General features: G+C 38.2%; 1 protein-coding gene across 4 annotated transcripts in view; it reads right to left on the reverse strand.

Annotated features, from left to right (window-relative positions):
• The window catches only part of ptk2bb (protein tyrosine kinase 2 beta, b), a 36683-nt gene extending 13811 nt beyond the window's left edge, over positions 1-22872 (reverse strand). Inside the window, exons 1-21 of one of the 4 annotated variants that reach the window (XM_055015921.1) lie at positions 22713-22836; positions 22487-22520; positions 12098-12330; positions 11534-11712; positions 11317-11404; positions 9195-9274; positions 8964-9026; positions 7224-7278; positions 6974-7114; positions 6785-6859; positions 5631-5732; positions 5406-5523; positions 5241-5277; positions 5113-5144; positions 4920-4961; positions 4740-4837; positions 4462-4543; positions 4057-4157; positions 3767-3882; positions 968-1068; positions 10-99 (exon numbers count right to left, since the gene is read on the reverse strand). In XM_055015921.1, coding sequence (XP_054871896.1) covers positions 10-99; positions 968-1068; positions 3767-3882; positions 4057-4157; positions 4462-4543; positions 4740-4837; positions 4920-4961; positions 5113-5144; positions 5241-5277; positions 5406-5523; positions 5631-5732; positions 6785-6859; positions 6974-7114; positions 7224-7278; positions 8964-9026; positions 9195-9274; positions 11317-11404; positions 11534-11712; positions 12098-12295 — 1798 coding nt within the window. In that variant the 5' untranslated portion in view covers positions 12296-12330; positions 22487-22520; positions 22713-22836. Of the gene's footprint in view, positions 1-9; positions 100-967; positions 1069-3766; positions 3883-4056; positions 4158-4461; positions 4544-4739; positions 4838-4919; positions 4962-5112; positions 5145-5240; positions 5278-5405; positions 5524-5630; positions 5733-6784; positions 6860-6973; positions 7115-7223; positions 7279-8963; positions 9027-9194; positions 9275-11316; positions 11405-11533; positions 11713-12097; positions 12331-16059; positions 16317-22486; positions 22521-22712 lie in introns of those variants that run through there. The other 3 variants (XM_055015923.1, XM_035942340.2, XM_055015922.1) reach the window with 3 other exon arrangements.
• Between the last annotated feature and the right edge of the window lie 778 nt (positions 22873-23650).

Genomic DNA, 23650 nt, shown 5'->3' on the forward strand with positions numbered 1-23650 from the left:
CGAACTCACCAAACATCCAGACGTCACTGGCTGTGGTGAAACGTCTGAAGTTGATGGATTCTGGTGCCATCCACTTGATTGGCAACCGAGTAACAGATGCTGGGAAGAAATTAGAGGCAGAGGTGTTAGTATATCGCAGCACAGTTCAAATCAAATTCAGACTTCTTGGAGGAAAGTAAAGATTTTCCCACGTCTTTCGACCTAAACTGACATGGATGTTTATAAGAGCTGCCTTAATATTGTTCTCACTTACTGGATCCTCCAATGGAAATTTGTAGGCAAAAATAAAAATCAGAAAATGAGATCAAAAAGATGGCAAAAAAAACAATACAGATGCATTTTCAGTCAGATTTCTCAAGTCTACACTACAGGCCAAAAGTTTGGAAACAACTTCAAATTTCTGTTCACAATGTCTTTCTTAAAAAAACAGGATGAATTCTACGGATTTTGGGATGTATTTACTACATGATTAAACTTTGCTTTCATTGATATGCACCATTTCCCTCCATTTACCTTTAGGTATACATTGATGTCACCAGACAATTGCTGAATAAATGTTAACAAAAGAAAAGAAGGGCTTAGTTTTAGAGATGAGAAGATTTACAAGAGCCACAACTTCAGTGCAAAAGTACAAAACAAATCACAGTTTGCATTATTCAATTTAGCTCTTGAGAGTTTGCAGACAAAAACCCCAATAAATCTCAACTGTGTCCATAGAAATGTCTAGAAAGAAACAGCTGAGTAAAGAAACAAGAGTACAGATACAAATACCTGATCATTAGAGTAAAAATCTATTCTGATGAGTGATTCTTTATATGATAATCATGTTTATTTTGTTGCCAGTATACCAATGAAACTATGATCTTTTTTTAGTACAAATTTTATCTCGGCCTGTAGTGTAGGTGGCAGTTTTTTCATTTTGTATGTGAGCGATCTGACAAACTACAGCGATGAGCGCCTGAGTTACCTTTGTAGTATTCTTCATCCTCGATGTATCTCGACAGACCAAAGTCTCCGAGCTTCACACACTCTGGACTGGCGACTAACACATTCCGAACTGCAATGTCTCTGTGACGAGATTCAGAAAAGATGGGAAGTTAATGATAAGTAGGTCAGACATGGTGACATTTTTGTTTCTGCAAAACCTGATATGTCATAATTGATAAATAAGTAGTTTGTTGCTTGTTGTTATGGCCATAGGTCATTGTGTGCCATCTTGTTTGTGGGTGGATTTCTTAGGGGTCTTTGTAAGGCGAGGTGGCATGTGTAGGCCCAGCTGTGGCTGGTTTGAGAACCTCTCCAGAACCCCAGCTGCCAGTGATCTCAGCTAATGAGTCTGGAGTTGAAGAGCCTTTGTTCTACCCCCCGCTCCTGACCTGTCCGACTGGGCCACCACCCAGTTCCTTCCACCTTCAGCCACCAGGTCGCAGCCATCATTACTGAAACCAAACTCTCAGTCGGGGCGGCTGGGATTTAGCGTGACCAGTTCACCCTAGTGCCGCTTGTGTGTGTGTGTGTGTGTTTAGTGTGTTTTCTGTAGGTTCTGTAGCCACTGAGGGGTGGCTAAATGGAAATTAGAGCTTCTTTTAGCGGCTGCTATTTCAGCGAGGCGCTGCCAGTCTCGATGAAGACTGTAGCTCCTGTTAGCAGCCCGCTAATTTGGTGAAAAGCTACTTGTGCCTTGAGTCTTCATGTGTTGTGTCTTAAGAAATGTGTGTTTTGAGGCACCAGTTTCATTTAGTTAATTATGCAGACTTGACATCCATTTGTATTGGTTTCTGTGCTTCTCATGTGTTTAGGTTAATCTAAGGAGTTTAGTAGCTTTGCTTTTGTGTAGCTAGTTTAAAAACGCCATTAGCTGTAACCCTACCGGTTGGGTTGTAACATGAGTTATAAGTAGTTGTGTCTCAAATGTTCTTTAATCCTCACTGCCTTGTGTTTGCCTCATGCTTTCTACACTAAAACAATACAAAGGAAAAGTTTATCCATGCGAACAAGACCTAATTTCTTTTATCAGAGCTTTCTCTTCACAGGAGATTAAATCCATGAGGGGCTGCTTGGCTGCCTGAAACTCACTGATAACATTCTGTAAAACATGTTTCTCTGCCATCTCACATAAACTTTCTGTAGGGTTCTGTCGTAGGATAAATATTTAAAGCTTAAAGAAAAGGTTCCCCATTGTTGCCACCTTATTTTGCATGTTTCGTCTTTGCATTCAAATGTTTTTTCTACAGTATCAACTCCCCATTTTCCTCTCCATCCCCATGGCTTACCACTGTTCTGTATTGTATAATAATCACAAGATATCTGACCAGATTTTCAAATAGTTTCTGCTGTAATTCAGCACGACTGTGCCAGAATATCACACTATTGTAAGTCGTGCCTCTTCCAAAAGCACAAAAATGGCAGCAGCAAAGGACCAAATTTGTTTTGTTATGCATCCCCCAGGAATATAGTGTTTATTTTTCATACAAAGTGACATGTAGATGAAACATTCATTGGGAATTATGCAGAAATTTGCCTCGATTTGCAAATACGATTAATCAACAGTGATTTGTCGCATAGAGAACCAAAGTATTGTCATCAGAGAGGCTAAATTGCAGCATGTTTTTTCAAATGATGGGGGCTTTTTCAACCTAGAAGCACACATGTGTGAAAATGGGTGTTCACGTATGCAAATATGTGACAAACATCATAACTTCTTTTAGTCTGTGTTCCATTTCTATGTAGGTCATTCCAGAATTGGAGAACATTTGGGCTTCGAAATTTTTGAAAAATAAACCTTCTCTTTTACAATTTTCTGCTCCATATTCATCAATAATAGGTAATAAACTATCAAAGGCTTGAGACATTTAATAAAGGCTGACAATGTTATGAAAATATGAAAAATAGAAGAGAGGACATAGCTTTGCTCTACACATTCTTTAGGAAAACTGACGATGTTAATTCCAGCAATTCATGTGATTCACTCTTTTCTTCTTCTTCTACCAGCTAAAAAGGTTTAAGCTAACAGGGTTGTTGTGGAACACACGTTCCATGCATAATAATTATTATTTAAAATATTATGCTGATTTTAAAAAAATGTTCCCACAATTACAAGCGACATCAATGGAAAAAATAATAACAAAAGAAAGGAGACTTAAATTTCATTTAACTGTTTTATTTGAGATTCAGTTTGGTCATCATCGGGTTGAGACAAAAGAAAAATGGCATTTTAGGGGGAACTCCAGACTTATTTGGTATTTTTAAAAATATATTCAATATTCTTTTCTCCTGTTTTTTTAGATTTGGTCTCAGGACAAATATATTTACACAATAACTGCACGTTTTAGTGTTTTCTACATGGATTATTTGAAATTTGATGGGTGGGATGTAAAATGTCCTCCAATTCTGGTATGACCCATGCAAAAATGAATTCAGAAGCAGATTGACGCACTTTTCTATGAGTAAGTTTGATGTAAATTTAAAAAGATTTTTCCCAAAAAGCTTTGGCACACAGAAAAGCCACTGGTGTCATTAGAAAGGTCAAGTTATGCAGTTTCATTTGATGTATGCTGCACTTCACTGCAGTTATGACTTCATTAGTTATTCAGCTGAGAAGACAGAGTGTGGTTTTGGGGTTCTAATGGTTAAAATGCAAACATTAATTCACAGAAGAACTAAATTTAATCTTTCCAATTTGTTCACCTTGCCTTTATTGTGAGATTTTTTCATTTTTTAAAAGATCTTTTGTATGTTTTGATTTAGCAATTGATGAATTCTTCACCTGTGGACCATGTTGACCCCTTCGAGGTAGACCAGAGCTTTGCAGATCTGCAGGCTGAACAGCACCAGAGTCATATTGGTCAGCTTGTTTTGGTTCTGAGTCAGGTAGTTCCCGAGCTGCAGGAGAATCAGTTATATAATCAGTTAGACGGGAATTCGCTTATTCAACATCCGCACTGGCATACAGCGGTCACACTGAGATGAACAGATTACTGGATTTGGCTGCAACACAATCACACAAGACTCAACTTTTCCCATATTTCTATAATAAACTTTGAAATCAGCACTAACCTCTCCATACTGGTAAAGCTCCATGACGATCCACACGGGATCATCCTCTATGATTCCAATCAGTTTGACGATGTGGGGATGTTCGAGGTTCTTCATTATCACTGGCAAATACACAAAGTTCTGGATTTACACTACAAGCCAAAAGTTTGGATGAAAGATCAAATTTGTACTCTTGTTTCTTTACTCAGCTGTTTCTTTCTAGACATTTCTGTGGTAGTTATAGTACATGGTGCATAATAGTGTAAATATATCCCAAAATGCATAGAATTCATACTTGTTTTTAAGAAAGGGATTGGGAACAGAAACTTGAAGTTGCTTCCAGACTTTTGTCTTGTAGTATACCCATGTGTCGTTTCACTGTAAAAGCAGTAATAATTGTTTTTAAAAATATTTTTCTCTGTCTACCTGCTTCACTCATGAACTTTTCCATCACATCAGGTGAACAGTCTTTGCAGGTCTTCACTGCAACATTAACCCTTTCGCCATCCTATCCAATGAAGAAGTGAAACAAACAAACAGTTTAATAACCATTTTCCTCAATCGTTTCTATAAACTGCTGGAAATGTCAACAAATAGTTTTCATTTCTTTACACCAGTAAGTAAAAGCTAAGAAGTTCTCCTTTCCTACTTAGTATTCTTTATTCTGTAACTTATCCAAACTGTAAAAGTGGCGACGGACTTACAGGTTTTTTGTACACTCCATCATAGACTTCCCCGAAAAACCCCTCACCAAGGATTCGTCCGAGAACGATGTCATCCCGGGCAATCCCATACTTCACAACTGCAGAGCAATAGTGAAGTTAGTGAAGGCTCAAAAGTGAGTTTCCACTGGCATTATTCTACAAACCCCTGACTAAACAAACCTTTCGGCCTTTCATCGAGAATCTCACAGTAGATATCAGAACCTGCAAATGCAAAGAGAGAGACATTTTTTCTAGATCGTAACCTTACTGCCTCCCATCAATGTGGATTTTTCTTTTACTGAGGTAATATCAGTATTAAAAATGTGAACTGTACAATGGGGACGGTGGAAAAATATGAAACACTTCAGCTCACCCATACTGTGTCTGATCGAGCTGGTGTCTCTACTGGAAAGACAGAATAAGAGAAAGAACTGGCTGTAAATTTTTTAAAAACTAGGACTCCGAAGAGTTCTGAGAGGATTCAATAATACAACCACTCACCCTGTAGGAATCTCAGGTAGGGCACTTCTTGTATTGTCTAGGACAGAAATTAGGTCCAAATGAGTTTTAAAAATACATTTTATGCAACTTTCAAGGCATCCAACTATGTATCATCTTTAAGAATGACACATTGGTGACCTTTATTGTGAGTGGAGTCATACACACCTTTGTTTGGTCGGTAGATAACAGTATCATCTGTGTCATTTTCCAAACGGCAGTAACCATCAATAAGGTCCATCATGTTCTCCGCCATAGGAACCGTGGCCACGTTGATCGACAGACGCTATCAAAGAAAGGCATGACATGCAACACAGCTGAAGAGTCGTTCTCATGCTTTTTTTTTAACACTGTATAGAAAAATAAGTCGTTCTCAGTTGTCGTGGCGCTTACTTGTCTGGCTCCCTCTATGTTGAGGTTTAGCAGAGCCTTGCCGTCGCTCTGCGATAAGCACTCTATCCGCTTGATCTGTTTGAAGTCGGCTAAAAACACAGCCTGTGGCACAGAAGTAAGAGATGCATTAAGTTAAATTATGATGGTACCGATTACATGCTAGGTACAGAACGATTAAATATCCACTAGTGGCTGTTAGGAGATTAATTTCTTGCATTGCACGTCGAGATTTGAAAATTTGTCACAGAGGACAAAATTTAGCAGGAATTAGTTTTCAGGACGCAACCGGAGTGAGTCACAACGATTCTACATTGTGTTGTGGCATTTTAAGACTGAACAAATGTTAAAACTAGGCAAGTAGGATGTGTAAATCAGCTTCTAATACAAACAATGATAAGACTGGAAGACCGAACGTGTCCACTGAATTTATGCATACACTAAGCAATCCTGTGGAAAGCAGCAACCCAACAGAAGCTCGTATAAGTCATAAGACCGGAAGTGCGTGCCCTCTCTTCATCTGCACTTGTGAAATGAAAATAATGCTAACCTAGCAGAAATCAAAAAAAGAGGAGATGGTTATATTTTTGATAAGATTACATCTTACACATCCTGATTGGGACACTTGCTAGGAGAGAATTATACTTAATATAGTGAAGGCATAAAATATGAACACTATGTCAGGGTTAAATTAGTTTTTCAAAGTATTTGGGAAATACATTTATTCAAGATCAAAGGTCATCATGCTTAGACTTAATGCCAAATAATAGATCTTGGACAGTACCATATGTTGGGGTAGTATTTAGGTATGAAACCGTATGAAATCAGCTTAACAAAGGATACAGGGTGGAAACTGAAATAGCCTTGCTCAAACAGCATCTCTAAAAGTCAACTATTACGACACAATACCTCATAAAAAAGTGAGTCATCTCAGACTATTTCTTGGCTCAGAGCAGTTTTCTGGCATCCACTAAGACTAAAAGAAGTTTGTGTTAATTGCTGAACTTTAGAGTTGCTGGTAGATGACGGTACAAAGCCTAGCTAGCTGTTTTCTTGTTTCCTACACAGATAGATTGGATGTAGTGCACAAGTTAATGTTCTATTTAATGAAAAGACAAAGGTAATTCTAAGAAAACTTAAATCTTCACCACACTTACTGCTGAATTCTTCTGCGTTCGTTGGCGAATTCCTCTCCCACCGATGACCAGCTCCACAGACAGACTCCAGCCTTGCTGTAATATTAACAGTAGCGACAGTAAATCTGCAGTTAAAGTGAGAGCGAAAACAGGGTCTGTCAAAGTGTTTAGCGGAAAGACACATTTAGTCTTCATAATGTTTCCACTCACCACTAGTTCACAGGGAAAGACCTCTTCATCGTAGCTGACGAAGTCCTTGAGGGTCTCAAAGAACTTAACCATGCAGTCGTCCTCCTTGAGCATTGCAAACTGTTGAAATGTTTGCTGGATCAACTTCCGTAGCTGCCTAGACTGGATCACAACCATGGAAATTCAAACTAGGTATGGTTTGTACCTGCCAAGTCTGATTTCAAATTCTAAACAAAGCTCAATTTGTGGCTGCTTGTTTTGGGAAGTTTACCTTCATACTGTTTATCAGCTGCTGAGGAAAAAAAAGGTCCAGGCCCACTTCTTTTCTAAAGCCAAAATAGAATAGTAAGAATTAAAAACCTAAAATTCAAAAGGACATAGAGGAGGCATCTCTAACATTGCTTTTAGCTCTAGAACTTTCACACACTACAGGCCTAAAGTTTGGAAGCAACTTCAAGGTTCTCTTCACAATGTATTTCTTAAAAAAACAGTATGAATTCTGGGATGTATTTACTGCATGATCAGACTTTGCTTTCATTGATATGCACCATTTTTCCTCAATTTACCTTTAGGTGTACATTGATGTTACCAGTCAATTGCTGAATAAATGTTAACAAGAGAAAGCAAGGGTTTAGTTTTAGGGTTGAGAAGATTTACAAGAGCCACAACCTTGGTGCAAAAGTAAAAAGAAACAAATCACACTTTGCATTATTGACTTTATCTCTTTGGCTTTTGAGAGTCTGCATACAAAAATCCCAATAAATCTCAACTGTGTCCATATCTCTAGAACTACTACAGAAATGTAGAAAGAAACAGCTGAGTAAAGAAACAAGAATACAGATACAAATACTTGATAATTACAGTAAAAATGTATTCTGACATTCTGAGTGACTCTTTATATAATGATCATGTTTATTTGTTGCAAAGTATACCAATATGAAAATTTCTTGTACAAATCTGATCTTGCTTCCAAACCTTTGGTCTGCAGTGTGCATGAATAATCATCTGTTACGTTTAAGCTCTTCCCTAATCAGTTTACACTATTAAGCCTTTTGGCACCAGGTAAATCTCTCTGTATTTCACAGTATACCAAAGTTTTAAACCTGGTGTCTGAGGCAACATGCCCGAGCAGGTGCACCAGCAGCAGTGCGTTTTACGTCAACCAGCAATGATATGGTCTGTCAGGGCTGAATAGGGGAGCAACAGTAGCCACAGAAATGGGGTAAGTCATAGCAAGTATGAGTATTACGAAGTCAATGATGGAAAAACCCAAGAGCATCCTTGAAAAGGTTCTACCTGGACGTTGACATGAAGGTTACAGGCTTAAGAAACAAACAGTGTATACATAGGACATCAGCATGAAACTTGTTTGTATAATTCCTCTCACTGTCAGAAGGTGGAGACAAAAGCTTTGCGCCACAGGTTTAAGGCCAATTCATGCTTTTCTGCATTCACAAGCTTACTTGTGACATAAATATTGTCATCTATCCAAATGTAAACCAAAATTTGTGACCATGTTTACTGTCTGTACTGCAAATGTTCCAAAGTTCCAGGAAAACGAGTGCGGCTTGGAACAAATATTTGGTATGAGAAGAGACAAGGAAATTCTCGGCCATCCACACCTTTATAATTCATCATTAAAATAATTGTAACTGAAGTAGTCGTTCGTTTCTGCAAGATTTCCATCAATGGAGCCAAAACACAATAGCAAGTTCTGAATTCTCCAGAAATCCTGTGCTATGTTCACTTACGAGACACAGGATTTCAGGAACATTCAGCAATACAGTGCTATAATATGTAAGTAGCTGCTATGTCCTGTAACAAGTGGCACAGATTGGTCTTTAATTTCACACATTTCTTACATTCACTGGCCTTTTATCAAGCTCAAGGTTCACTCTCAGGGCCATAATGTCCTTAAAGAAACTGTAAATCACACCACGCTGCTAACATTACAATAAAGTGTTTTCAGGCGACAGCACAGATACTGTGTAGGGTAAAAGTAAAAACTTACTCTAGCAGCTCAAAGTTAGATTTCTTTTCAAGACCTTTTGCATTCATGTCTTTATAGAACCTCCTGTAAAAACAGAGTGGGAAAAAAACACATACAAATATTAGTCCTTTTAATTTGACACACTGAATGCAGCACAAGACTAAAGTTATCACAGAGCCTACAGTGAAACACATGAACAATATATACTGTAAATTCCTTGCACTCAGAGAGTTGAGGAATGCGGTGACTCACCTGATCTCCAAACAACCGAGCTGCAGCGCCATCCCATCACTGACCTTACTGGCATGATACTGCATGTAATCACTGCGCACCTGTAAAACATTATAAGAACAGACGAAATAAATATACCAACATACACCAAAGGCTATACTAGTGACTCAGGCTACAGTTTCACTACCGTTCAAAAGTTTGGGGTCACTCAGACAATTTCATGTTTTCCATGAAAACTTCCACTTTTTTTCATGTGCTAACATAACTGCATAAGGGTTTTCTAATCATCATTTAGCCTTTCAACACCATTAGCTAACACAATGTAGCATTAGAACACAGGAGTGATGGTTGCTGGAAATGTTCCTCTGTACCTCTATGGAGATATTCCATTAAAAATCAGCTGTTTCCAGCTACAATAGTCATTTACCACATTAACAATGTCTACACTGGATTTCTTACTGATTTAATGTCATCTTCATTGAAAAAAAAAACTACTTTTCTTTCAAAAATAAGGACATTTCTCAGTGACCTCAAACTTTTTAAAAGTAGTGTAAGTCCACTTTAAGGCCAGACTGTGATGGTCTATGTTTTCTTGCATATCAGTCTAAAATTAAATGTATAAATAAACTTAATAATAAAATATAGAACATACATGTGATCTGTTTGACCCATTGGGGCAATAAAATGTTTAGTGTACGTATACTTCCTGTCAAAAAAACAGTTGTCCTCTTGTTTTGAATGGTTCAATTTTTCTATGCCTTGACAACATAATGTGTCAATAATCATGGAAATAGTCATGTTCCAGATGATGATTAGCTTTTCGGAAGCTAAATCTAAGGCAGGGCTCTCAAACATGCGGCCCGCAAACCAAAACCAGCCCACCAGAGGGTCCAATCTGGCCCGCGGAACGACTTTGTAAAGTGTAAAAATTACAGATATCAACTGCAAACTGTAAATTTGTAAAACTATAAATAGTCATTTACCACATTAACAATGTCTAGACTGTATTTCTGAATAATTTAATGTTAGCTTCATTGAAAAAACTGCTTTTCTTTCAACAATAAGGACATTTCTAAGTGACCCCGAACGGTAGTGTATATCGAAGCAGTCAATGAAGCAATGGCATCCTGAACACATAATTATGTCATACTTCCTCTGTGTGTGTTGCAATCTGAGTTTCTCTGTTTGGGTGAGCATGTTAGTGCATGTGAGTCCCTCCCTTTGAAACTGTTGACCCGTCTATAAGGAGAACGACAGTGACGCTGCATTTTAAAAGTCACAGCGCAGCACAATGTTGTCAAGTATCCAAAAATGTTTTTAAAAGTATTTTATATATGTTATTTATTTAAATCTTGTTGTGCATTTGTTTAGTTTCACCTCAGTGTGAGAGTCTCTACCAGTGTTTGGCTTTTCATATCTGTTTGTACACATGAATCCACTCCAGTCTGAGATATTAGACGAATGTTAGACAAATTGTGGGCTAACGGTTGAGTATGGAGTATTTATAGTTGACTCTCACATACACAACCTATCTGGTTCTAAACAAAACATTATCACACTTGAACTTGTTTTATGGCACTTATCGGTTGTTTTCTTCTGGCTAAAACCTTGCTTGTGTTGTTTCTACTCTCAGTTGTACGTCGCTTTGCATAAAAGCATCTGATAAATGAAACTGTAGAATTGTAGACATGAAGGGAGGTGGGAGGTGTGTCTGACGTGCCAGTTTGGTTTGATCTGGGATGATGCCGCTCCTCGGACAGTGATATTTTCATCCAGCACCTTTAAATTTAGCTGAATTGAAAGAACACCATGCTTGTTGACAGTACAGTATTATCTATCTCATGAGATCAAAGGTTTAGCAGATCTGGGCTTGCTTGAAAAAAAACTCGAACAACATGAGTGTTAAAAGCCTGCATGACAAGATAAAGACAGAAAAGTGTTTCACCAACAAAAACTTTATCAACACAAAACCAATCACGAATAGATTCATCGTTGTGCACACATCCACCTACTCTCCTATGTGTTAAAACACTGTTGCTTACTGCCAAAAATGTACTGAAAAAAAAACAGAATTAGAACAAGAAGTGAATTTTTAGCAGCTGAAAACGTTCGCTGCTAGGATAACAAATAGGATTCCAGTTACCTGTTGGTAGAAATACAGGAACGTAGATCTGTCATCTTTGAATTTTTCTAGGAAATTGACAGGAACGTATCTGATCCGAAGATCGTACCTGCACCAAACAAGAACACGTACACACAGACAGACGTTTTAATATCCTAAATCAGATATGAGGCAGCAGATCATTTTGAAACTCTGCAGTTTCCAATCAGAGATAAACATCGAACTAATTCATCTGTACCTCCACTCGGCTTCCACATGATGGCTCTCGTAGCGTTGTTCCACCTCCCCGACCGTCAGGTCTGGATGCAGCCAGTGAAGTTCTTCTGACTTCAGGTGCTTCAGCAGGAGACCGTAGCATCCTGCATGTTCGATGTTTGGCCCCAGTCGACCGCTGACCAGAATCGAACGAATGATTGCCTAAGGAGAGCGAACGAGGAAGTTCAAAAGGTATGATGTCAGATTTTTACCACAGATTTTTGGTCATCTTTCAATTGGCTGATACGTGTTTCATGTGTCGTGGCCGACAAATACGCTCCAAAATGCCATTACAATTTCAAATTTGTATTGCTGCAAACTCAGAGAGAATCAGATTTTTTGTGCAGTGATGAAAGATTTATTAAAAGTCCAACATGGCAAGGAGGCCAAATAAAACATCCCTCTCATGAAACATCTCATGACTCAGCCTTGACAGATCTTCAGTTTCTTATCAAAACTGTCAGATAAGCTAAGATTTCTCTCTTCGTCTTCGTCCTTTGACACGTCTACTCCCTTTAACATGCTTTTGTAATGACTACACTCTCACCCTAATCTGCCAGGAGCTGTCACATTTGACCAGCTTGAAGTTCTTGCCCAGGTTATTGTTGGTGCAGAAGCACACTTTGAGGATTTTGATGGGCCCTCCTTCCCCGGTGAAGTGCGCCTCGGGGCCGGACTCGGTTCCACTTTGTCTTGGACTGGGCACCTTCCAGGCCAGGGTGTCACCGGACATCACCTCATACATTCTCACAGTTGGGTTGGTGTCACATCCACGTCATCCTTTGAACATACAAAGAAAAATAAATACTTCGATTGAGCAAAAGCATAGTTATTTTACATCAGTGGTGCCAGTTTTAAAGACTGAAACCTAGGGAAAGCAAAGATTAACTGTATGTGTTGAGTGAAGACCTGGAAATACGACATTGTGTTTTTAACACAAGAGTACACTCTGTTCTTTGAGTTGCTTCATCCTAGTACTACAGTCATACTACGCTCTACATTCATGCTGTGATCTTGTGCTACGCGGCTGCTGTGATTCATATTGTTGTGTTTAGAGAGCTGCTGAATGCATTCTTTCTAAACCGTGATTTCAGGTGATTGAACGTGTGATTCATTCCGCAAAACCGTGACACTGTAGAGACTTGTATCACCTAGAGCAGGAGTGTCAAACTCATCTTAGTTCAGGTTCCACATTCAGCCCTATTTGATCTCAAGTGACCAGTCAAATCAGAGCATAATAACCTATAAAAAACCACAACTTCAAATTTTTCCTTTGTTTTGGTGCAAAAAGTACATTCTGAAAATGTTCACATTTAAGGAATTCTCTGAAATTTTGTAAGACAAATAAGTTCAATTTCAACAACATTATGCCTCAGTTTATCATTTACACATTACAATTTACAGATCACAGAGTGTCTACAAAGGCACAAAATATTCAGTCTCAGGAATCTGGAACTGGTAGTATTTTACTTTATGATAAAAATGACAAAAGTCAGACAAAAAAAAGACAAAAAACAACCAAAACAAGACAAAATATTGCAAAAGCGAGAAATAAAATGACAAAAAATGAGACAAATGACGCAAAACAAAACAAAAAAAGAAAAAATTTGACAAAAAAAGTTACAAAGCGACAAGAAAATGGACAGACGACAAAAATGAGACAAAAAATTATACAAAAGGAACATACGAGACCAAAAATGACAAAAGCGAGAAACAGCAAAAAAATTGACAAACAACACAAGTGAGACAAAAAGGAAACAAAACGACAATAAGGAGAAACAAAATGACAAAAACATGAGACAAACAACAAAAGTCAGACAAAAAAAACATCAAAAACAAGATGAAATATTACAAAGATGAGACACAAAATGACAAAAGAACAATGAGCAATCTAATATTTTACTTTATGGTCCAAACAATTTGTCATGAACTTGAAATTATTTTAATTTATAGTGTTTCATGTCTTCTCTGTAATTTTTACACTTTACAAAGTCGTCCCGCAGGCCAGATTTGACCCTTTGGTGGGCCGGCTATGGACCACGGGCCGCATGTTTGACACCCCTGACCTTGATTATACCAACAACAGCAAAACTAAATCCAAACATAACTTTCATTTCCTCACATAGATGCTGAAAATGCAACATGGACAGCTACTTGCAAATTACCTGCAGGAACAACAAACTTTGTGCACCAAGACAACAACACAACAAACCACCTGAAACCAAACTACATATAGCGGCGATCTGATGACTAAACCAACTCATGTTGCAGCTCCTTAGCGCTGGCCGTTATGTAACCTGTTTGGATTTGCCCTACATTTGAGAGTGTGATGAAGGAGCTCTTCTTTCTTTCTTAAAGGAATAATGTGACATTAGATGAAATACTCTCGAGAGTTAGATGAGAAGACGGATACCGCTCTCACATCTGTCTGCAGCCAGAAAAGACGGGAAACATGGAAACGACTTGCTGAAGATGTCAAATTCAGCCGACTAGCAGCTCCAAACCCACTATTTAACATGTTACATCAGAAAATATTTCACTTCTGGCATGCTTTGCTGTGTTGCTGTTCTTTAGCTAATAAATGTGCCCATTTTTGCCCATCAATCTACACTCACACTCTGTAATCTATAATACAAGAAAAGCATTCAGACAGTACTCCGCCAAGGCTGCTCAGTCTTTGTATCATTTCCAACGGATGAAATCTTGAATAAAAAATGACCTTGCACTGAGCACAGGCGTGTTTTATGCATGCATTATGTAAGGATACCGAATCGCGTGAACTAAATATGTAGCGGGAAGCGGGAATTGATGGAACTCAGAAATACCCCCACAATTTAATCAATTGTTCCTTGTATCATTTCCAATGGATACATCCTGGTGGATTCGTAGTAGGATCACAATCATGTGATCGTCAACAGGCAGTAGACGTAGTGTTCACTTGTCATAGTTACAGTGATGCTATGCCGCTATCTTGCGGTGATACGGAAATCTTTAACAAATCCCTGGATCCAGACTATAAGTCGCATAACTGCCAGAATGTAATGATGTGGTCCTTGTCTCATTTCTGACCTTCTCTGGGAATTTCATCGAAATCTGTTATTCAGTTTTTGAGTAATGTTGCTAACAGACAGATTCATGTATGCCGATCATCACATAACTCCACCGCGTTCCTTAGTGGAGTAAAACAGCAAAAAACATGTTTTCCGAAGTTTTGCAAATGTACACTACTGTTCAAAAGTTTAGGATCGCTTAAAAATGTCCTTATTGTTGAAAGGAAAGCTGTTTTTTTTTTTCAATGAAGATAACATTAAATGAATCAGAAATCCAGTCTAGACAGTGTTAATGTGGTAAATGACTATTCTAGCTGGAAACAGCTGATTTTTAATGGAATATCTCCATAGAGATACAGAGGAACATTTCCAGCAACCATCACTCCTGTGTTCTAATGCTACATTGTGTTAGCTAATGGTGTTGAAAGGCTCATTGATGATTAGAAAACCCTTGTGCAATTATGTTAGTACATGAATGAAAATGTGAGTTTTCATAGAACACATGAAATTGTCTGGTTGACCCCAAACTTTTGAACGGTAGTGTACTAAAGTCAGAAACCAAAATTTGTCATTTATAAAAGCATGCAGGCGCTTTGTCGAAGCAATTGACTCTTCTTGGGTAATTCAATCTAAGCTTTTGACACTTGGATTTTTTGAATTTATCCTATTTTTCCTTTCAGATTCTATCAATCTCTATCAACTTTGATGTCTGTGAACTGACACCTTCAGGTCTCTACCCTAGTTCTCACCTGTCTCCCTACATGATGCTGCCACCATCATGCTTCACCACAAGAATGGCATTAATGATAATCAGAAGCGCGTCCTGCGGCTTTAGGGTCAGTCCAGATATCTCAAGTTTTGTGTCAACTGATCAGAGAAGAAAATTTAAGAGCCCTTTAAATGCTGTTGGGCAAACTCCGGACAGGCTGTCAAAAAATTGAGGGGTTTTCTTCTTTTTGATCTTAATTTAGAATCGTGAAAACAACATATTACTACTTTGCCAGTATATGCTGTCGATGAGGGGGAAATGCCAACTTCATGTATTAAAATCTGCAGCATGAAAAGGTGCAAGAACTGCATGTCAACCAGTCAAAGTTTGAAACATTTTTTGGGCTCTTTCTCACTGATTCCCCATTTCTAGTGTTTATACAAAGCTGAACTCCAACTTTATTTTTAGCCCACAGACATGAGACTGATACTAGTCTTCCCATCTAACTCTCAGAGAGCCAGTAAATGTGTGTGAATACGCAAGAGAAGATTTTGCAGCGACCGTTTGATTTAAACCAACACAGTGACAGTTAGTGATTACAGGAGGTCGTAAAAACTTCAGCACACATTCACAGCCTCAGCAGCACACCTGAACACACTTCAACTGAACCCACAGCTTGTTTGACATTGAGAAAAGCAGCAACCAACTGATGAATTTCAAAAAATAAAATAAAATCTGATCTGCCCTTACCTTGAGATTCTGCCTGGTCAATCAAAAAAGCCTGAGGGCATGTTGACTCAGCAAACAGAGGAAGAACTATAGAGCGTTAAAACAATCCTGTCAACGCATGTGTTGAAGCTGCAAGACCTAATACCAGTTAACCACCTCACAGTGCTGTCCATCAGGAGGAGAAAACAAAAAAAATGTGCCTTTAAACTGTCATGAAGTGCTTCCTCATAGCTCCACGCTGTTAGTCCGCTGTGAGGGAGCTGAGTCGTGTTGGTTTAGCCTGAGGCCATGAATTCCCCAGCAGAGCCGTGTGGGTGTGTTTGTAGTGAGAAAGAGAGAAAGGAAAAGAGAGAGCAGATGAGTGTGAAGCCTGGGCGGCATGTTTGCACCATCACCTGGGTGTGGGCGGCCCGATGGAGGGGGTTCAGGAGACGGGCTGAAGTTTAAAATTACTTCTAAGATGAATCGCACACAGATAAAAAGCCTGTGGAGGATTGAATGTACAGGGCAAATACATTCCTGGGCAGGAGGGACGCGTAAACCGAGAGAGTTCTGTACATCAGCTGCTGTTACAAACGCTCAGACAACACTGCAAAATCCAGATGTTTTACATGTACACTACAGGCCAAAAGTTTGGAAGCAGGATCAAATTTGTACAAAAAAAAAATCATAGTTTGGAACAAAATAAACATGGTTATTATATAAAGAGTCACCCATCAGAATAGATTTTTACTATAATTATCATGTGATTATATCTGTACTCTTGTTTCTTTACTCAGCTGTTTCTATGTAGACGTTTCTGTGGACACAGTTGAGATTTATTGGGATTTTTGTATCCAAACTCTCAAAAGCCAAAGAGCTGAAGTGAATAATGCAAATTGTGATTTGTTTTTTTACTTTTGCATGGAAATCTTCTCAACTCTAAAACTAAGCCCTTCTTTTCTTTTGTTAACATTTATTCAGCAATTGTCAGGTAACATCAATGTACACCTAAAGATAAATGGAGGAAAATGGTGCATATCAATGAAAGCAAAGTCTGTTCATGCAGTAAATACATCCCAAAATCCATAGAATTCATACTGGTTTTCATTATTTTTACCTTTTTAAGGAAGACATTGAGAACAGGAACTTGAAGTTGCTTCCAAACTTTTGGCCCGTAGTGTAGATGCCAAATAACACCTTAAAATCCAATAAAAGTCTGATATCTGTTTTAATTACTATGCAGCGGACTTAAGTGGTGATTGCCGTTGGTCTGTCTGTCTGTCTGTTAGCAACATTACTCAAAAACAGACCAATGGATTTGGATGAAATTTTCAGTGAAGGTCAGAAATGATACAAGGACCAAGTGATTGGATTTTTTGCAGTGATGCGGCTTATAGTCTGGATCCACGGATTTGTTAAAGATTTCAGCCGTCAGAAATCATACATCGACTGAGCAGCCTTGGCAGAGTACCACACTCTCTGAGTGCTTTTAGAATTATTTTTACCTTTTTAAGAAAGACATTGAGAACAGGCACTTGAAGTTGCTTCCAAACTTTTAGCCTGTAGTGTAGATGCACTACTGTTCAAAAGTTTGGAGTCTCTTAGAAATGTCCTTATTTTTTGAAAGAAAATTAGTTTTTTTCAATGAAGATGATATTAAATGAATCATAAATCCAGTCTAGACATTGTTAATGTGGTAAATGACTGTTCTAGCTGGAAACAGCTGATTTTTAATGGAATATCTCCATAGAGGTACAGAGGAACATTTCCAGCAACCATCACTCCTGTGTTCTAATGCTACATTGTGTTAGCTAATGGTGTTGAAAGGCTCATTGATGATTAGAAAACCCTTGTGCAATTATGTTAGCACATGAATTAAAGTGTGAGTTTTCATGGAAAACATGAATTTGTCTGGTTGACCCCAAACTTTTGAACGGTAGTGTACATTTGTATATTTATTGCTTCAGCGATATGATTTGCAATAATGTTACTATTCTGTATAGTTCTATCATCAGTTACACCATCGGTAGTATTATTACTAACATGCTTGACCTCACTAATTACTTTAGGACCACCTCTCATTACCAGGGTAAATTACCATAGTCATTTGTAATCTACAATTTCTACAATTCTGCAGTTTCATTTAGCAGACACTTTTATCCAAAGTGACGTACATCTGAGAGTAGAAACAACACAAGCAAGGATCTAGTCAGAAGAAAATAACCTGGATAAGAGCCATAAAACAAGTTCAAGTGATAACAGGACCTTGGTGTGGGAAGTAATGGGATTTTTTTTATTTCTTTTTTCTTTTTGCAAAAGTAGAATACAGAGCTGTTCTATTTCTCATTTCATTGGTATTTTTATTTAAATGAGTGATCTTTATGCACCTTTGGGCTTATTTAAAGTCATTTTTTCAGAGTTATATTTTGCAGAAGAAGCACCTGGAGCTATTTTATAATAAATGAGTTCATTTGATGAGGACATTTACGTCAAACAGACAAAACTATTTGTTTTAACACAAAACAACTAAATGCAAAAATCCTCTAATTGAAATCACAGACAGCCATGAAATCCTTCCTTCTGCTTGTTTGTAAAAACACTCCAGATTTTATTTATTTATCTATTTCAAATAAGTGAACAAAGGCGACATTTGCCAGCCACAGTGTTGTTGCCTCTCACACATTGTCATGCTGGCACTTGAGTTGTTATGGTAACAGCAGTTCCCAAGGGAGTCTCTTCATTTAATTTTATATTTTTTATCACAAACTGAGGTGGAGTGAAGGAACTCTTTCAACGCTCAGTGGGATAATAAGTAGGACTGTTTCTCCTGAACGTTCCTGCTGCCAGTTGTGTTTAAAACACCTCTGCTGCTGCTGCTGAGGTGTCAGAGAGTGAACGACGGCGACTTATCGGGAGGCAGATTGTGACAAATGAGGCTGAAATTCCACAGCAGCTGGTGAGAAGCAACAATTTTAAACAAACAAGACTGCACTTGAGAAAAGAAGGAGCCATATGGAGAGTTATTCTGCAGTACAGTAGGTCACGGAGGAATAATTCCCTCCACACAAGAAGTATGCTTGTTCTGTTAGCTCATCATTTTATAGAGTTGTGTCCTGACATTTTTCTTCTTCTTGCAAAGTTTAAGCACCTTTAAAATATGATATTTTGGGAAAACCTTGTAGTGAAAGCTATTGATTATGCCTAAATCCTCAGAGGGTTCCTTTTAGAGCTCGATCGACAATTATTCTGGCTTCTTTCTGTATTTGTATTGGCGTATACACTCACCGGCCACTTTATTAGGTACACCTGTTCAATTGCTTGTAAACACAAACATCTAATCAGCCAATCACATGGAGGCAACTCAGTCCATTTCGACATGTAGACGTGGTCAAGACAACTTGCTGAAATTCAAAGCATCAGAATGGAGAAGAAAGGGGATTTAAGTGACTTTGAACGTGGCATGGTTATTGGTGTCAAATGGGCTGGTCTGAGTATTTCACAAACTGCTGATCTACTGGGATTTTCACACACAACCATCTCTAGGGTTTACAGAGAATGATCCCAAAAAGAGAAAATATCCAGTGAGCAGCAATTGTGTGAACCAAAATGCCTTGATGATGTGAGAGATCAGAGGAGAATGGACAGACTGGTTGGAGATGATAGAAAGGCAACAGGAACTCACATAACCAAGGAATGCAGAATACCATCTCTGAACACACAACACGTCCAACCTTGAAGAAGATGGACTACAGCAGCAGAAGACCACACCTGGTGTCACTCCTGTCAGCTAAGAACAGGAAACTGAGGATAGAATTGACACAGGTTCACCAAAAGTGGACAATATGGAAAAATGTTGCCTGGACTGATGAGTCTCCATTTCAGCTGCAACATTCAGATGGTCAGAATTTGGTGTAAAAAACATGAAAGCATGGATCCATTCTGCCTTGTATCAACGGTTCAGGCTGCTGCTGGTGGTGTAATGGTGTGGGGGAGATTTTCTTGGCACACTTTGGGCTCCTTAGTACCAACTGATCATGGTTTAAACACCACAGTCTACCTGAGTATTGTTGCTAACCATGTCCATCCCTTTATGACCACAGTGGATCATCTTCTGATGCTACTTCCAGCAGGATAATGCACCATGTCACAAAGCTCAAATCATCTCAAACTAGTTTCCTGAACATGACAATGAGTTCACTGTACTCCAATGACCTCCACAGTCACCAGATCTCAATCCAATAGAACCTTTAGGATGTGGTGGAACTGGAGATTGGATCATGGATGTTCAGCCGACAAATCTGCAGCAACTGTGTGATGCTATCATGTCAATATGGAGCAGAATCTCTGAGGAATGTTTCCAACACCTTGTTGAAAGTATGACAACAAGAATTAAAGCAGTTCTGAAGGTAAAAGGGGTCCAACCTTTTACTAGCAAGGTGGACCTAATAAAGTGGTCAGTGAGTGTATGTAAACAATTAATTGATTAATCGGTTAGATAAACGGATGGCAAAAATTTTAAAATTCAAGCTCAAGAAGTGTGAGAATTTGATGCTTTTCTCTTTTTATTCAGCTGTAATCTGAATAACTATAGGTTCTGATCTGCAAAAAAGAAATTTAAAGATGTCACTGAGTTTTTGGTTATCTCTTTACTACTTTCAGACATTTTTTTTTAGACAAAATGACAGGTGGATAAATCAGAACTGTAATTAATTATAGTTAAAACTATATAGTTAAAACTCACCATGTTTTGTTTTTTTTTTTAAATCTGTGAAACATCCAGTTCAGTGTGACAGTTAAAGTAAAAAAATCTGACAGATCTACATCAAGACTTCTTTTGGAATACATTGATCTAAAAAAAATCCAGTGCTGTCAGCGTGGCGCTTCTTCACAGTTCCAGCGTTTGACGGTGTTTCTTTGCACAGTGGTGCAATGGGAGACACGTTAAAGTCTGCCTTGACATGCTCTCCTGACGGTATTATTATCCATTCCATCCGCAAGTTTCATCAGATGGCGTTTCTGGGTGTTTACATAATAGGAAAACTGTCAGGCGTTGCATTACGTTTGTGTTATGGGTCATTCCAGAATTGGAGGACATTTGGGCTTCAAAATTTTTGAAAAATAAACCTTCTCTTTTATAATTTTCTGCTCCATATTCATCAATCATAGATAATATATTATCAAGGCTTGATTGGCTCAGCTTATACATCAATGGTAGCATTTTTATTCCATGTTTTCTGTGTTGTTTGCTAACCCTACTCTAATCACAGTAACAGGGTTGCTAATCCATGCTAATGTGATCTTTTTCTCAGCAGTAGAAGCTAGATATTTAGCTGCTGTTACTGCTGACCAAGAGGACAAACTGACTGATGGAAAACAGTCCAAAGAATTAGTCTGATCCTGATAATATGAGGTAGAGTGAGACATTCAATCAAGGCTGACAATGTGAGGAAAATAGGAAAAGAATAGAAGAGAGGACATAGCTTTGCTCTACACATTCTTTAGGAAAACTGTTTGATGATGTTGACGACAAAAAACAAGGCACAAAAGACAAAAACGAGACAAAAAACAAGAAAAACAAGACACAAATGATAAAAACAAGACATAAAATGACAAAAACAATCAACAGGTTTGTTGTGGGACACATGTTCTTTGCATAATTATTATTTAAAATATTATTTTGATTTTAAAACTTTTTTCCACAATTACGAGAGACATCAGTGAAAAAAATAATACCTAAAAAAGGAGATTTAAATTTCATTTTAACAGTTTTATTTGAGATTCAATTTGGTGATCAGGGGAGTGGGACAAGAGAAAAAGGCATTTTAGGTGGAACACCAGACTTATTTGGTATTTTAAAAATACCATGAACATTCTTTTCTCCTACTTCTCTCCTATTTTTCTTTTTTTTAGAGTTGGTCTCAGGACAAGTACATTTACACAACAACTGCATGTTCTAGTATTTTGTACATGGATTATTTCAAATTTGATGGGTGGGACGTACTCCAATTCTGGAATGACCCATATCCAACCTGCTGAAGTGTCTCTTTGCTCTTTTTCTTTTATATGTTCATTTGAAAAGAAATTAAAGAAAGTAGATTCTTGAGAGTGAGATAGGTGTATCCTGGGGGCAAATCTACGGCACTAGGTTAAAAAGCATGTAAAGAGTTGCCTCCTCTCTTTGAAAGTTATACTATAGTTGATAAAAGTACAGCAGTTAAAGTGAAGCTCCTTTCTCCAGTGGAAGCTTCCTTAAACAGGCTTTCAGACAGGCCTGTTGTCTGAGGGTCTGCATATTGCGACGTCATGACCCCAGGCACTGGAATGTGGCTGCTGCCTCCTCACCTGCACAGACATGCTTTGAAAATGAACAAAACCTCTCTCTCTGGGGGGAAAAAGAGCCTCACATAGCGCCTTTAGAATCAAGCGACTATCCTGAAATTGCACGAGCTTCAATGTCAAATCTCACCTTTTTTTGCACTGCCTCACCAGCAATGAAAATCCTCTAAAAAAAAAAAAAGTAGAAATATGAGCCGTGAAAAAAAAATGTGCACTTCTAATCTCATGAAAGCAGATCTGTATGTTTACTTGTATAAACGTGGGCCTGTTGCACTAATCTATCAGCTGGAATGACTTTGTTTCAGGAGCTTTAAGTCCCCGTGCTGGCACTAACGTCTGGTAATCTGGGGTCTTACCTGGTTCTGATTGAAGTCCTCCGAGAATAAAAGCTTATGACGGGAAAGTTTAGTTCCTGACGCACGGCCTGACAGATTGTGTCTCGGTCTGGCAGTCGAGCAGGAGGCTGCAGGTGGCCACTCCCTCACCTAGGCAATCCCTGAGCCGAGGTGGGCCCACTTCCTTATTCCAGGAATGTCAGGTTCCAGCCTCAATATGGCGGATCCTTCTGCCTGCAGAATCGTTGTGTATTTCTATCTTGTCTGTGTCCTCCAAAACTTTTGTGATCTTTAAAGAAGGATTTTGAAGGGTTTTGATTGATTTTGTCAGTTACAAAACATGCAAAACTCTTTGTGAATCCAAGTTGCTTAGATGGATTTAATCTCTTTATTTATTGTTTACTTATGCAGTTTTCAGTGGAGAACATAGAGGGCAAATTGTGCAACATCCTATGTTGCACAATTTGCCCTCTATGTTCTCCACTGAAAACTGTTATTGGTGCTGCTGTGCTGTAATTGCACCACCCGGACAGCAGGTGACAGCATACACTTACAGAAAAGAAAAGACAAGGTGGATGTACTGGCTGATTTGAAATGTGCAGCCTTGCTCTGACACATTTATAGATAATTCAGGTGGTGGAGGAAGAATTCACATCTTTTTCTTACACTATGGGCCAATAGATTGGAAGCAACTTCAGGTTTCAGATTTTACAGTTTAAAAAAATTTGCTTAATTCCATATTTTACTGTAAAAAAAAAAGAAGTTTAAACTTTAAAGAAATTTTGTGTTTACTTGAAAATTTACATGAAAATACCATATAAAATAAAATGTGTGTCACCTGCTATAAATATTATAGCTTTTTTCTATTATCAGCACAACAGTTAGTGTATTTAACATTTAATATATGTATCTTTAGCAATGACACATGTAAAAATCATAAATAGCATATGATTAATAGA

Source organism: Amphiprion ocellaris, chromosome 12 (assembly GCF_022539595.1).
Source record: "Amphiprion ocellaris isolate individual 3 ecotype Okinawa chromosome 12, ASM2253959v1, whole genome shotgun sequence".
In the NCBI taxonomy this organism is placed as follows: Eukaryota; Metazoa; Chordata; class Actinopteri; family Pomacentridae; genus Amphiprion; species Amphiprion ocellaris.